The 16,250-nt window shown below is 42.7% G+C and overlaps 1 protein-coding gene across 1 annotated transcript in view; it reads left to right on the plus strand.

The window, feature by feature from the left end:
• nkain2 (sodium/potassium transporting ATPase interacting 2) overlaps positions 1-16,250 on the plus strand; it is a 398,362-nt gene that overhangs the window by 321,276 nt on the left and 60,836 nt on the right. Inside the window, exon 4 of the mRNA XM_033021198.1 lies at positions 14,254-14,454. Coding sequence (XP_032877089.1) covers positions 14,254-14,454 — 201 coding nt within the window. The remainder of the gene's footprint in view (positions 1-14,253; positions 14,455-16,250) is intronic.

The following is a 16,250-nucleotide window of genomic DNA, read 5'->3' on the forward strand; positions in this document are numbered from 1 at the left end:
CAGGATACAGGCTAAATCCCTATTCTCAGCACTGAATGGCTTCACTGGCCTACCCTTATACTCTCCTTCATAATCAGCCTCTCCACACCAAGCCATGGAATGATTCAACATTAGAGGGAGTTCCAGTGAAGAGAAGGGATTGGCACCACGTTTGTTACTCAGCAATTCACAGAGCCTATTGCCAGTGAGGGTTCATGCTGGAGAGCAGAAGATTTATAATGATTTATAATGAATCAGAGTTCTGCAGGATAGCGCTCAGTTATCAGGGTACCAGTGTTATTCCTTATTGCTTCTTTGGAGATTCTTTCCAAACAGCTAGTGATGTGCTTTGCATTTTTCTGTTGCTAATGGCTGCTATGGTTGAACTTATAGGACTTGATATTACAATCCCTACTATAATTGGCACCTTATTAATATCTTGAGTGGGGGTAGGGGTAAAAACTTCATTGGGGTCATCAGGTGGGCAACCTCCTTCCTTGGTGTTTCGTTGATAGGCCCACTACACCTTCGGAGGGCTCAACAGCAACACCTGGCATCCTAGGTGCGCTCACCTCCGTTTTAGGGCTGTACAGCCTCCGATGGGGTCCACTTCCTCCCAGTGGCCAGCCTGGAAGCAGCCGCTCGTACCGCTTCATCTTGAGACTCGGTCAGGGTCATGTCCAGCCTCACTTTGGTGCATTTGTATTCTTCTGTGAGCCTAGAGTCCATACAAGCCGATATTGCTGAGGATATCAACTGGGAGGAATAGAACCCCATTGGAGGCTGTACAGCAAGCAAAGTCTGCTCTCAGGCATGGAGAAATTGTAGGACAGGTGCAGCAGGGAAGAGGTGGGATTGGACTCGGGACAAGTCGACCCACGTGGCACAAGGCAACATCCACCCAGAGAAAAAAGCTGGTAGTTGCTGAGGTCTGTCAGCAAGAGGAGGCAGAGAGATGTGCAAAGGCAGTCTCACAGTCCAAACAGGGCCAGTGGACTGCCTGGGAAAACATAGAGCATCGTAAGCTTACCTGGAGGGATCTGTAGGAGTTGGAAGGAAGCCATCTTAGTTTCATCATCAGAGCCACCTACGATGTTCTTCCCACACCCAAGAACCTAAACCAGTGGCTTGGAGAAGATCCATCATGTTCTCTCTGCCAAACCCCAGCAACATTAAGGCACATCCTCACTGGCTGTAAAACCAGTCTTTCACAAGGTCGTTACACCTGGAGGCACAATCAGGTCCTGCCACAACTGGTGATTACCTTTGAAGGAAGAAGAACTACCACCAATGCCCTCCCTCCCCCAACGCCTGGTTTCTCAAACACCACCTCTTTTGTAAAGGCAGGACAACTTCCAGAGAAGCCATTTGCAAGAAAGGAACCGACTCTCCAGGACACTGCCCGGGACTGGAAAATGCAGGCTGATCTAGACCAGAAGCTCATCTTTCCATCAGAGATCATCACAACTAGTCTCAGGCCAGACCTGATCTTGTGGTCAACCTCACAGAAGTCCCTGTACATCGTGAAGTTAACTGTGCCTTGGGAGACTGCAGTTGGTGAAGCGCATGAACACAAATGTCGGAAGTAGTCAGACTTAGCAGCCGAGGCAGAACCAGCCGGCTGGCGTACCCAGGTGCTCCCTGTAGAGGTTGGCTGTAGAGGCTTTGTAGCCATGTCAACAACCAGACTCCTGAAGGGAATGGGAGTTCGAGGACAGACCTTCCGGCCAGCCTTCAGGTCGCTGTCAGAGGCTGCCGAGCGAAGCAGCAACTGGATGTGGCTGAAGAGGAAGGACTCCAACTGGGCTGCAAAATGACCAGCAAGAGTGGAAAAATGGAGGGGAGCGCACCTGGGATGCCAGGTGTTGCTGTTGACCCTTCTGAAGGTGTCTATGAACGAAACACCAAGGAAGGAGTGTGCTCACCTGATGACCCCATATAACCATATAACCATATAACAATTACAGCACGGAAACAGGCCATCTCGGCCCTACAAGTCCATGCCGAACTGAAAACCCCAATGAAGATTTTATCCCTACCCCCACTCAACATATTAAGAAGGTGCCAATTATAGTAGGGATTGTAATATCAAGTCCTATAAACTCAACTGATAAGCTGGATAAATCCAGTAACTGCTGTGAAAGTGCAGCTGACAACTAGGGAAAGACCATGTGACGGCGTGGAAAGACAGCTGACAGGAGGATGTCATGGACTAGCTATCCATGACGGCAGGCTCCGTCACTGTGAATTGTGAATAGGAGTCACCCCTCATGGCTACGAAAAATTCAAAGAGGAAAATACCCCCTGAGTCTGCGAGAGCGGGGGCGGAAGATGACTCATCGGATGACAACCCGTTAACCGACCCTGGCATGAACACGGTGACAAAGAAGATAATCGGCACGGCACGTACAACTTCATCTGCAGAACAAGAACTCCAAGTGTGTAGCTGCAGCTGGTCCAAGGTAACATCCATCAGAGGCCTAAAAATACATCAAGGGTGGATGATGTGCTTGAAGAAGGTGAGAGGGGACCTCGCATTGATCAGTATTTCCTGAGAGAAAGATCAAATCAGTCGAGTGAAGCTCAGCGGCAGGATACAACCCACAGTCCAACGAGCATCAATGCCCCAGTGGCCAAGGACAGTAATTCAAGCACAACGTCTGAGAACCCGGAATCCAGCCAGACGCAGCCTGCTTTGAAGAAGATGCAAGGCCACAGACATTATGTGAAGTGGCCAAAGTCCAGCAGCAAGAAAGAGTGGGCAACAATCGATGCAGACCTGAGTAATATCCTAGACGGACTTCAAGGAACTGTGGAGAAGAAACTGGAGAAAATGAGTGATCTGATCTACTCCTACGGAGCAGAAAGGTTCGGAACCAAAAAGGAGGAAACAACAACCCCTCCCAAGCTCAGAAGGCAGCGGGAAATCGAGAAGGCAGTGAGATGGGGCCTGAGGAAACGGTGGAGGAAATCCTCACTGGAGGAAAGGGTGGACATCAAACTCCTGCATGCAGATCTAAAGGAATGCATGGGAAGACTGCGGAGAGCAGAAACCCTCAGAACTCGACGCAAGAAGAAGGAGAGGGCAAGAACATCCTTCTACAAGGATCCCTTCAGATTTGTGAAAGGACTCATCACAAAGGAAAAGAGCGGGTCACTTAAGGTGTCAAAGAGGGAATTGGAGGATCACCTGAAATCAACGTACACAGACAACCAAAGATTTGAGCAGAGGGGGATACCTCCAGACATGCCACCCATTCCTCAGCCAGAACATCAGTTGGACGACAACCTCCCAAGATGTAGCGGTCGGGAAAGCCGTAAGGAAGGTAAGGGCAGCTTCAGCTCCAGGACCTAACGGAGTTCCATACCGGCTGTACAAAAATGCTCCAAATGTTCTACGGTTCTTATGGAGGCAAATGAAGATAGCATGGAAAAAGCAAACCATCCCAAAAGCATGGCGAAGAGCAGGGGGAGTGGTGATCCCCAAGGAAAAAGATGCCTCAAACATCGACCAATTCCAGCAAATCAATCTCTTGAATGTAGAAGGGAAGATCTTCTTTAGCATTGTTGCTCAAAGGATGATAACCTACCTGAAACAGAACAACCTGATTGACACGTCGGTACAGAAAGCTGGTACACCAGGCTTCTCTGGATGCTTAGAGTACACAAGCGTGATATGGCATCAAATCCAGTCTGCAAAAAGGGAAGGAAGAGATCTTATTCCTGGACCTAGCCAATGCTGTTGGATCTGTTCCTCATTCTCTCCACTGGACAGCCTTCGAGTTCTTCCATGTGCCAAAGACCATTACAAACCTGGTCAGAAACTACTTCCAAAATTTGCAATTCTGTATTACAACAACAGAATACACAACATCATGGCAATCACTGGAAGTGGGAATAATGGCAGGTTGCACCATCTACCCTCTAGCTTTCACCATGGCGATGGAAGTGATCATCCGAGCTTCCAAGTGGGTCGTAGGAGGAGAGCGGCTGCAGTCTGGGCAGCGGCTACCTCCCATTCGCGCCTACATGGATGACATGACCACCCTGACCTCAACCATTGCATGTACCAAGCGCCTGCTGGAAAAGCTTCATGCGAACATAACATGGGCCCGGATGAAGTTGAAACCCAGCAAATCCAGGAGCATATCCATCATCAGAGGAAAAATCGTAGACAAGCCTGTCCACATTGATGAAACACCCATTTTGATGGTGTCAGAGCTGCCAGTCAAGAGTTTAGGATGGTGGTACAATGCAAGCCTCAAAGACTCAGACCAGTGTGACCAACTGAGGGAAAAAAAACATCAAAGGCCTTGCTAGCATAGACAAGACCTCGCTTCCTGGTAAGCTGAAACTGTGGTGCCTGCAGTCTGGATTGCTCCCCCGTCTGATGTGGCCTCTGACGGTCTACGAGGTGCCCATCACCAAAGTTCCAGTGATGAGAAGAGATTGGCACCAAGTTTGCGACTCAGCAATTCACAGAGCCTATTGCCAGTGCCAGTTCATGCTGGATAGCAGAAGATTTATAATGAATCCGAGATCTGCAGGATAGCGCTCAGCAGGCTACCTGTGTTGTTCCTTATTGCTTCGTTGGAGATTCTTTACAAACAGCTAGTGTTGCACTTTGCATTTTTCTGTTGCTAATGGCTGCTATGGAAAATAGATGCGAAGATCTTTTAAATCTAGATGTGGTTGAAATGTCATTGCAGGCATGAAAATTATAGCCTGTAGCCTTTACAACTTCTCTGAAGTCTGTGATTGCTTCCTGATAAACTTGGCACTTCAAGCTGCGTGACTTTTAACAAACTTCATTTTTCCATTCTGTCAAATGCAATTTATTTGAGTTCTATGGTTGTAAAATAAACTGTCTTTGTTGAGCGTGATCGTAGCAGAGTTACATTCTGGTCAAGGTTTTTCTTGTTGCAAATACTTTTGAGAATCACATAACAAATGATTGCCTTAATCTTTTGGGTAGTGTACTAGTGCTGCATCCAGGTTGATTGATTCATTTTAATCTCTTATAAAAATGATTTTCTTCCATTTTATACAACATGTTTAGCTTTGTGGAGACACAAGGATCTGCTGGTGTTGGAATCTTGCATAGAACACAAAGTGCTGAAACAACTCAGTGGGTCAGGCAGCATCTTTGAAAGACATGAATAGGTGATGGTTTAGGTCGGGACCCTTCTTCAGAGTCTGAAGAAGTGCCCTGATCTGAAACGGCACCTATTCATGTCCTCCAGAGATGCTGCCTGACGTGCTAAGTTACTCCAGCACTTTATGCTCTGTTTAGTTTCATCATGTGCTAATTAACACACATATCATTATAATTTTGAATATTATATTTTATATAAAATGGTTTATAGTACTTCTTGAACTACATTATGTATTTTAAATTGCAGGATAAATAAGATAATTCCTAGTATGATTTATCATATATTTATATACAATAGCACATAAGAAGTTGAATAATCTCTCAAGAGACTTGTACTAGAAATGCTATGATTTTAGTACTTCTAATTGCCTGAAGAAAAAATATTTACCAGCCTCTTGGATTTGCTTATAACTAACTCTACTTCTGGAAAATACTTTCATTAAAATACAGCCTGTTACAGTTCCCTGCCTGGATGATTGCATCATGGAGTAAAATCAGTTATTCAGTGGTTTGGTCTACTGCTGCAGTAACACATGAATTATAACAATGAATGTCTTTAAATGAGAGTGTAACACATTGAAAAATTGTATGAATAAAATATAAGGTAGGTGGTGCAAAACCACATTTATTATATGAAACATTGTTTAATACAGTTCCTTTCATAAAAATTATACCAATGTTTCAAACTTAATTGTGTAATTTGAAGTATCAAATGAATTGATTTCGAGACAGTTTTTGAAAATTCAAAATCTTTCTGAATTAATGCAAGTTTTCTTTCCTTCTGCAGCACAAAGAAATAGACAAATTAAAAATGTGAAAATGCATTGTGAAGTCAATCAGTTTTGCAAGATTTGTTGATTTGCATAACTACTCACAATTTGAATTGGCAATATTTCATTTGTTTATTTGTTCTAATACTGTGCAATGCATCAACAGACATAATTATAAACAGTAATTGGTATACGGTCTGCATTTTGTTTGGTTTCTTAATTGATATTTTATGATTAGGATGAATAAAGCATAATTTACATTGACTGGATATTAAGTTTGAGAACCATAATTACCTTTTAAACATAATTTTAACCTTTCATATACTAAATTATTTCGCTATCATATCACAAATCAGTTCCATGGGAGAGAGGTTATAGTCTTCTTCGACAACGCAGCTTGATGGCTGGAGGTCTTCAATTATATTGGGCTTTCTGCATCAGTCTGAAGCCTTATTTTCAGTTCTTCAAACAGGACCAGGAAGGTTTCCCAGGACTCTAAATGTTTCCTTTTGTTAAATTTTAAGAATGCGGGGAATAATTTAGTTTGTTTATGGAGTACATTTCACAGTAGAACAGTGAGCTAGTATTTTGAAATTTGCACTTTATGTTTGCCTCTTCCCTATTATTTCACACATCAAGGAGGATGGAAGAATATATCATCAGTTGTTTCATAGAATTTACTTTGTATTCACTAGTTTTGTGCTTATGCTGCAGTGCGAGGAGAAACATTTTTAGCAGAAACCGTCCACCTTAAAATTCCATGGGCACAAAAGAATTGAAGGATCACAATTCCCTACGTTAAGCTACAGTTTATCATCACACAGTAGAAGTTTTTCCAGTGACATTGAATTCTGATGGAAATGTGTTAAGCAGAATTTGGAATAGAATCTTGATGCAGGAAATATGTGAACGAGAGCATCTTCCCCTCTCCCAGGTTACATTAGGCAAACAACTTTTGTTTCTTTAGGCAGTTTCTTGTGATTCTTTGGAAATATACCAAGTGCACTGTAGTAGCTGCATGTCACCTGGTCAGAGCAGACATTGATTTTGCCTAACGAACGAAACAATGATTGAAAATTCAGAGGGCTTAATTATTGTGCTCACCATCCCGGTGGAGTCAGGTTTGTATACAATGGAAACAGGCCCTTTGTCCCATCATGTCTGTGCACACCATCAAACACCCATTTACACTGATACCACACAACCCATCAACTCCCTCCAGATTGTACCACACAATGGACCAATTTACAATTGCCAATTAACCACTGTTTGGGTTGTGGGCAGAAATTGTGGGGTGTGGGCAGAACCCAGAAGAAACTCATGCAGTCACAAGGTGATAATGCATATTCTACACCAACTGCACTGGAGGTCAAGATTGACCTTGGGTTGCTGGAGCTGTACAGGATGCACAAAGAGATTGATAACCTTGTCTCTTTGGACAATCCAAGGATACTCTCTCTCTCAGAATAGGAGGTTGCCAGATGCAATCTGTTGCTACAACATCACAAGACATTTTATTCATTCTTTTATATTTATCCAATGTCTCCTTTACATTAGTACAAAATTAATTTCAAATGGTGACTATCTGTTACAGATATCAAACTGACCACTTATGAATCAAAGACATTTCAAAACTTGTATTCTTTCTCTTCAAATAACGTATTCAAATAATAATCAAAAACTAGAAATAAAAAGTGATATTGAAATAAATGACAATTCAAATTAATGGAGTACAATGCACATACAGTGAAATCAATGGAGTACAATGCACATATGACACATACGCAGCGTATATGAATGTGTACCAATTTCTGCACCCAAATCTTTCAGATTCTAACCATCATAACTCATCATTCTAATAGAAAGATTAAACGAGAACTTACCGTTTGAAGTTTGATCTTTATTTTATGAGAAGTTAAAGTGAGGGATTACGTGAAGAGCCCACCAGCCCGCATGCGCATCAATCTTCAGAGCAGCTGTATGAAACCACAGAATGGTTGCTGACCTAAGCTATAGGAAGATTAACGAGATTAGAACTACCGCATGATCTTTGTGAGAAGTAGGGTTGGGAGAGGAGGGCACGTAATCCCTCACTTTAACTTCTCATAAAATAAAGATCAAACTTCAAATGGTAAGTTCTCGTTTAATCTTTATATTTTATTTCGAAGTCACGTGAGTGACTACGTGAAGACTTCAAAGCTCTGGGATTTCATGCAGTGACCCAATCTCTGTGTGAAACACCTAAACAGATAAACCATTAATTGTATGAAAAAACATGAGTTATTAATATCATTGTGCTAACTTGCATACATGGCCATTGTTCTTAACCGGACTGTAATCCCAATAGACTGTTGAGTTAGACAATAACTCATGCAACACTGTGCAGAATTCTATCTGCAAATACCCAGACATATTCAACCAAATTTTATAATTTATTAACCTGCACTATGTAAACCTCATGCTGTATGATGAAAGAGAAAATCCATTCTATTGGCTGCTAATGAGCCATCAGCAATATCTTGAGACTATTGAATAACAAAATAACTATCTTTCATTTCATGGGTACTAGCAAACAGAGTGCACTTGTATACCTAATGACATCCCCGATCTCTACTCTGGTGGGTATGCTGTCAACTTCAAATGTATGCAATCCTGCTCATTTGCTTATGAGATCATTCCCATAACAAGCTACCTTAATGTCAGTTATGACGTAGAAACCAAGCCAGAGATTGAGTAAAGGCTGTGTTCTTTGTGCTGAGATCAGTTGCTGAAAGCATAATCATCTTAAAATACTGGTCCCATTAGGAAAAATAGAAGAATATTTGCATAATAATTTACTGATATACATCGCACACTACAATGAGTGTAGGCTATTAGAGTGGTCAAATAAAAGACACCCTGCATAACGTTAGTGAACAGTGGGAGAATAACCAATCATTTATTGTCCCACTTATGGTACTACCGCAAATGACAAAGCAGCACAAGCAATGTCAATTGTGCTATCACATAAACGCTTCTCTAGGCTCAAACTGGAAGCCACACAAACCTCTGTTACTTCCGTTTAAAATTAACTCACATATGTTGTGTACAAGCTTCTCATGCAATTATGCAGAGCTAGCTGCCCGAGAAGACAGGCTGCCCCAACCGTCACTCGTGACTGAGCAAATAAGAGTTGCTTCAGCCGCCTACCATGGTGTGAATGAATAGGCAAATTGTCACAATTAAGTTTCATGTTGCCTCATTAGTAATATCGCAAAAGGTATCTACCGATAACCCATAAGTTTTATCAGCTGCAATTTTTGCATATTACCTAAAACTCGATGACACAATGCCGTTTAATCTGAATAGGGCAGCATAGGCTTTCACCACTAGCTTTGTTATCAAAACAGCAGAATCTGTGCCTCATGTGTATAGATATGGCAGAGTATGCAACTACAAGATCGATTCTCTGAATCAGTTAAATTGCAGAAACCCAATCATCCATCTTAAACTGGGTAAGTAAACCCATAATCCGATTAGCCAAATGCTAACCCGATTCGGCCTGCACCCTATTTCCGTAATTTTGAGAAATATCAGAAATACCTTTCTAGTCCTAGGCCAGACCACTCATCCTCGGATGAGCTGTCACTGATTGCACTCGGAACCCCTGTTCCTCCATTGATCCTACGGATGGAAATTTTTGGTTATTCTACCCGCGGAAGATGCATTATCTAGTTATTCATACATTTCGCTGATAACATATAATCAGAACCTAATGACTAGAGCTGAAACCACAGTCTCCCTTTGATGTGGGAATATGAGTTCCCTGTCAACTCTTGACTAAGAGTCACCACAAATACTCAGCGTTTTCCCTCAGAGTGGAAATTAGTATAATGCAAGACTGAATCAGGAATTACATCGCAGTCCTTTGACTGAAACCACATGTCTAAGTTGCCAGAGTGCACAACACAATTTCTTCGTCCCGCCACTTAATCAGGAATACTGGTATTGAGAGCCTATGGATATTATCAATACATTGTTGATTCCCAACATGAACCTGCGGGTCAGATAAAAAATATATTATTTCCAGACCAGCTTGCTGCTGGTAACTACGTATCCCAGAAAGCATGGTAATGATGATTCCAATGAACCAGCAATTCTACTAACTGAGGAGAAATAAACCATATGTTGAGGAAGATTTCAACTACTTCATTCTACTGAGCAGTCTGATAACCTCAATCACAGATGATGATGATGATGCAGTGCTTCCCTGGTCACTATGACTTCTATAGCCAGCCAGTTCTACCCTGATGGTCTACCCTGACCAGGATAACCAAACTGTTCCTAATTGGAACTTACAGAGGTTACTTTGCAAGGCACCCTGCCAATGTCTCTACATCAACCTGATCTATCCCAGAGACAGTGAAAACCACTAGACAGCCCATGCTGCCAGAAAACCCAAACCTGGGTCGACAGACTGCTCCATTTCGGAGTTTACGGAGGTTAATAACGAGACATTACTTACCAGCGTCTCTGACCCCGGGTTGATTTGCTCATTGGAGCTTCAGCGAGGTTCCATTTGCAGACATTGTCTGTCAAGCTTGTCATATCTGTTAGATAGCTGATGTTGCTGGCCAACTCCTCTTGTAGTGGCTAATCCGTATCCCGAGGGAACAGCAAATTTAGAGGCAAGAGCAGGCAGCTCTTCCTTATGCGATTCCCGCACATCATGCATTAAAGCATGGGATTCAGGCACATAGTCATGTTCGGGGTCATGTTCGGAGTCAGATCCATACTGATCTCTGACATTCTCTTAGAGTTGGAGAAATATTACACCCCGATCCAGGCGTTGCCACATGCGTATGCCTCGAACTGCCTGTGCATGCTTCCATAACACAGAGCATATTTTGTGACACCATCTCCAATAGTCTTTCAGGTGGGAGGAATATTCCAACCCTGAAACCAGGGTAGCTACAGGCATATGACTTGAACTGCCTGTGCATGCTTCCGTAATACGTAGCATAATATTTGGCACCATCTCCATCACTTCATTCATCCGAGTGTGAGGACTTATGCAACCCCGAGCCAGGATCTGCCTCAGGCATGAGTGCATATACTTTAGCACCATCTCCATCACTTCGTTCATCCGAGTGGGAGGAATATTGCAACCCTGAACCAGGAGCTGCTTCAGGCAAATGTGCATTTACTCTGGCACCATCTCCACCACTCCTTTCACCTGAGTGGGAGGAATATTGCAACCCTGAGCCAAGAGTTGCTGCCTGACATGCCTTCATAACACTGAGCATTTCTTGTGCCACCAGCTGATACATCAGATGTTCTAATTGAGACAAACGCCCAATCATACCTGCCATAGATGTCCCAAATCATCCGACAAGACTTGTCACAGACTTGGCTTTGACTTTGCTCCGACTCGGGGTTGTCAGGCTTCTCCCTTCAGAAGCCGGACCGGGACTAGCTGTGCAGATCGGTGCTCTGTTGGTATCATCATTATACTTACCAGACAGGTTGCACCTGCTAGTGACTCCGAGTCCTTGCTCCCTTATGGAGCCCCAACGGAGTATTACAGGGAAGGACTGGAGCGCCTCTGGCCCCCATATGACTCGGATGAGCCGGTGTTATAATCGGACTCACCTCTTCCCGATAGTCAGCTAGACAGAATGGGGGAAATACTGCAACCTTGCCAGGTGTTGTTCATATGATTAAAAGAAGCATGTCCCCATTAAATGTGAGGTGCTACACCTTGGCAGGGCAAATCAAAATAGGACGTACATGGTAAATGGTAGGGAATTGAAGAATACAGTTGAACAGAGGGATCTGGGAATAACCGTGCATAGTTCCTTGAAGGTGAAATCTCATATAGATAGGGTGGTAAAGAAAGCTTTTGGTATGCTAGCCTTTATAAATCAGAGCATTGAGTATAGAAGCTGGGATGTAATGTTAAAATTGTACAAGGCATTGGTGAGACCAAATCTGGAGTATGGTGTACAATTTTGGTCGCCCAATTATAGGAAGGATGTCAACAAAATAGAGAGAGTACAGAGGAGATTTACTAGAATGTTGCCTGGGTTTCAACAACTAAGTTACAGAGAAAGGTTGAATAAGTTAGGTCTTTATTCTCTGGAGCGCAGAAGGTTAAGGGGGGACTTGATAGAGGTCTTTAAAATGATGAGAGGGATAGACAGAGTTGATGTGGACAAGCTTTTCCCTTTGAGAATAGGGAAGATTCAAACAAGAGGACATGACTTCAGAATTAAGGGACAGAAGTTTAGGGATAACATGAGGGGGAACTTCTTTACTCAGAGAGTGGTAGCGGTGTGGAATGAGCTTCCAGTGGAAATGGTGGAGGCAGGTTCGATGGTATCATATAAAAATAAATTGGATAGGCATATGGATGAGAAGGGAATGGAGGGTTATGGTATGAGTGCATGGAGGTGGGACTAAGGGAAAATAATTGTTCGGCAAGGACTTGTAGGGCCGAGATGGCCTGTCTCCGTGCTGTAATTGTTATATGGTTATATGGTTATATCAGTGATTTGACTGCTTTATCGATATGCAGATAGTTGGAGTCTTTTATAACAGAATTTCCAACAGTCCCCTCTAGTGAGCGGAAATTGCCATGATGCCACCAGGTGTAGCTCCCACAGGTGCCTGATAGGCACAGCTCAAAAAGGCTTCCTAAGCCAGGAGCTCTGGACTGCAATGGCAAGACCAATTTCACTACACCATTGGTGTATGTGACAAAAAATGTCCTTTGTAATTATCATTTTAATATAAACTTTATTGGCATGTTAAGATATATCGTTATATTGCCAAAGAATTAAACATGACTTTTGAATGCTATCGACTACGATAGTCACAAACGTGACCGAGTGGCAACTGCTATTGATGCCAACTCTATTTATAGCTGCCCAAAAATAAAACATACACTATATGTTGCTGCAGCATTACTGTCGGTGCTACGGCAGCTGAGCTTACCTGAGCGGTAGCTCCTGGTCGCGGCTATTTTATGAACCCTACATGAACTCCGCAATTTATGAACCCTAGCTCCTTACGGAGCCCCCACGGCTGCCTGCAAATCTGGCTGCCTGCTCCCGTTCGGAGCTCTGATGCCGGCAGCCGTCATCCCAGCTCCTATGGAGCCCCACAGCGGCCTGCAATTTCGGCCGCCTGCTCCCGTTCGGAGCTCGAACGGCAGCTGCCTCAATCCCAGCTCCTATGGAGCCCCACGGCGGTCTCCAATTTCAGCCGCCTGCTCGCGTGCGGAGCTTGAACGGCGGTAACCGCAAAATTATTCTCTAGCTCCTTATGGAGCTTCCACAGCGGCCTAAACTGCGGTCGCCTCCATAAAGCTACTTCGGGCCCGCTATCGGAGTGGCCCGCTGGAAACAAAATTGACTTACCTGTCAGAGCAGTTCGAACTGCTCCGACACGCGCGCCATGCGTTAGATGTATTGACGCGCGTGCAGGCTGGGGGGCTCTTCATGTAATCGCTCACGTGACTTCGAAATAAATTCAAACATCACTCTATGGAACCTGTAAAAGTGCAAATGGCATCTTTCTGAAGTTTGAATAATTTACCACTCAACTTTATTAATATGCTGTTTGCTAATCGCCCTCCCACTTAATGATCCTCCACTGACCCTTCTGGTATTTAAGTTGCAACAAAATGTTTGCTAACCCAAAGTCTCCTTCTGCAAGTCATATTCAGCACTTTAGTAATATTCAGTTGTAAGCTCCTTTTGTTAGTTTTACCATTGTGCTGAGCCAACAAGACATGCCCATTGCCGACAGGCTCAGATAATATGGCCCTTAATGTGGTCAATTATTGTGCAACGGTAAATAGACAAGTGAATGCTGAACAGTGTCCAAGGCCCAAATGAAGTGTTATTACTGTTGGTACGTAATTGTACTTAATGAATATAACTCCAGAATCAAAGTAACCTATGCATAATTATGTTGCCCGTGGAAAAACAAACCAGATTCTCAACCTAACCTCAATATTTTTTTGTGATTTACACAATGTACCGAAATGACATTCTTGTTGAATGTACAATATCTTTCCTTGTTGTTGATGCCCATTTGCATCTAATTGCTGATGGATATGACTGGAATCTATGATTTTATTTTAAATAATAACACAAAGAACAAATCACTCTTTTGCCACCGAATACTATATCGGAGGACGAATATCAAAATAATGGGATGTATAGAAATTAATAAAATATTTAATTAGCATTATTATGTACATGGTCAACGATGTGGTCAACTGAACTTAATAATAGCGATAGATAAGCAGACTTGATCACATAATTCAACAACTGCTTCAAACCATTATGTTTTCTGTTCCAGGATACCAACCTGATTATGACCTTTAACATATCCAAGCATCGTTCTTGGTGGATGGAGAATGGACCAGGATGTGTGGTGGTGACAATAACTGACCTGCCAGAATGGGTACCAGAGGACCATCGTTACATTTATGTCAGAGGGTGCCTGCTAGGATACCAGTATATAGAAGTGGCACATAGTTCACTACAGGTTATCTTTGCTGTAAGTACTTCCAGTGACTTTCGACAGTTCATGTAATATTATTTATGTGAAAGATTCACAAATGCATTTGCTATAACTTTGGCAGAAGCTATTCTGAGAAAAGAGTCTTTTAGTTTTAGTTTTTTTTAGTTTCAGAGATACAGCGCGGAAACAGGCCTTTCAGCGCATGGAGCCTGCACCGACCAGCAATCCCCACACATCACACTATCCTACATACATTAGGGACCATTTTACATTTATACCAGGCCAATTACCCTACAAACCTGTACGTCTTTGGAGGGTGGGAGGAAACCAAAGATCTCTGAGAAAGCTCACGCAGATCATGGGGAGAATGTACAAACTCCATACAGACAGCACCCGTAGTCAGGATCGAACCCAGGTCTCTGGCGTTGTAAGGCAGTAGCTCTACCACTACGCCACCATGCCACCTACCAGATTATGGCCTTTACTTCATTTTCTGGGGATCTTGCAGTTACTTCAGCAAGGATGCATCAGTCATATGGGGAAATTGGCTCCCATTCCACCAGAAATCTAGCCCTCATGTCTCAGAGCTTACCTAATGGAATGGACTGAAGAAAATAACAAATTGGGTTTTTTTGTTGAGAGTTCTAAGTGAGATTCTTGCATAATTGGAATAAGGAATTTTGACAGAATAATGGAATTTAGAGAGTTGAAAAGATTTTTTTAATTATTCCAATCGGCAAAAGTAGTTACGTAAAATGAGAATTTAGTTATCGAAGCTGTGGAAAAAAGGAAATTCTCAGACAGGTAAGTGATTCTGTAATCTTAGAAATTATGAATCAGCATGATGATGAATGTTGGGATTGTTCTTTCTGCTGTGACATTCTTTCTGCTGGGCCAAATTAGAATCAATATTATATTAGTCACATTCTTCCTTTAATAATTACTATCAAAATACTATCCTCTCTGGGAGTGGTTTACTTTAACACCAAGTCATCACGGGGTGCTTGTGATAATGGACTGTCCTTCCAGATCTACTCATGAACCTATTCCTTTGATATAAACTCTCTTCTCCATTACGACCTTGTGATCGACTGGGCCTATATTCACTGGAATTTAGAAGGATGAAAGGATATCATATAGATACATAAAGGGATACATATTAAGAGATACGACTGGTTAGATGCATGAGAAATGTTATTGATGTTGGGGGAGTCCAGAACCAGGGGTTACAGTTTAAGAATAATGGGCAGGCCATTTAGGACTGAGATGAGGAAATACTTTTTCACCCAGAGAGTTGTGAATCTGTGGAATTCGCTGCCACAGAAGGCAGTGGAGGCCAATGCACTGGATGTATTCAAGAGAGAGTTAGATATAGCTCTTAGGGCTAATGGAATCAAGGGATATGGGGAAAAAAAAGCAGGAATGGGGGTACTGATTCTGGATGATCAGCCATGATCATATTGAATGACGGTGCTAGCTCAAAGGGCCAAATGCCTGCTCCTGCACCTATTTTCTATGTTTCTGTGATCTAGGATGTGATGTATTGGGTCACCATTGCCTTCTGTCATATCTGGCATCACTCTGTTGCCATCATACTCACGTTTCTTCCCCAAACATTAATAGTGGCAAGTCTTGGTAATATAATATCTGTCATAGTGGCCTATCAGCCATTTTATATTAATTATACTTACTATTATTAACATTAATTTATATTCTTGAACCATTTTGCCTGTTCCATGAACGACATCTGCAAATTCATTTGTAAAATGGTGCTTACATAGGGGACCTTTATCAATTCTATCTATTATTCCATGCTACTTCCAAGTCTACTC

This window comes from Amblyraja radiata, chromosome 5 (assembly GCF_010909765.2).
Source record: "Amblyraja radiata isolate CabotCenter1 chromosome 5, sAmbRad1.1.pri, whole genome shotgun sequence".
Taxonomy (NCBI): domain Eukaryota; kingdom Metazoa; phylum Chordata; class Chondrichthyes; order Rajiformes; family Rajidae; genus Amblyraja; species Amblyraja radiata.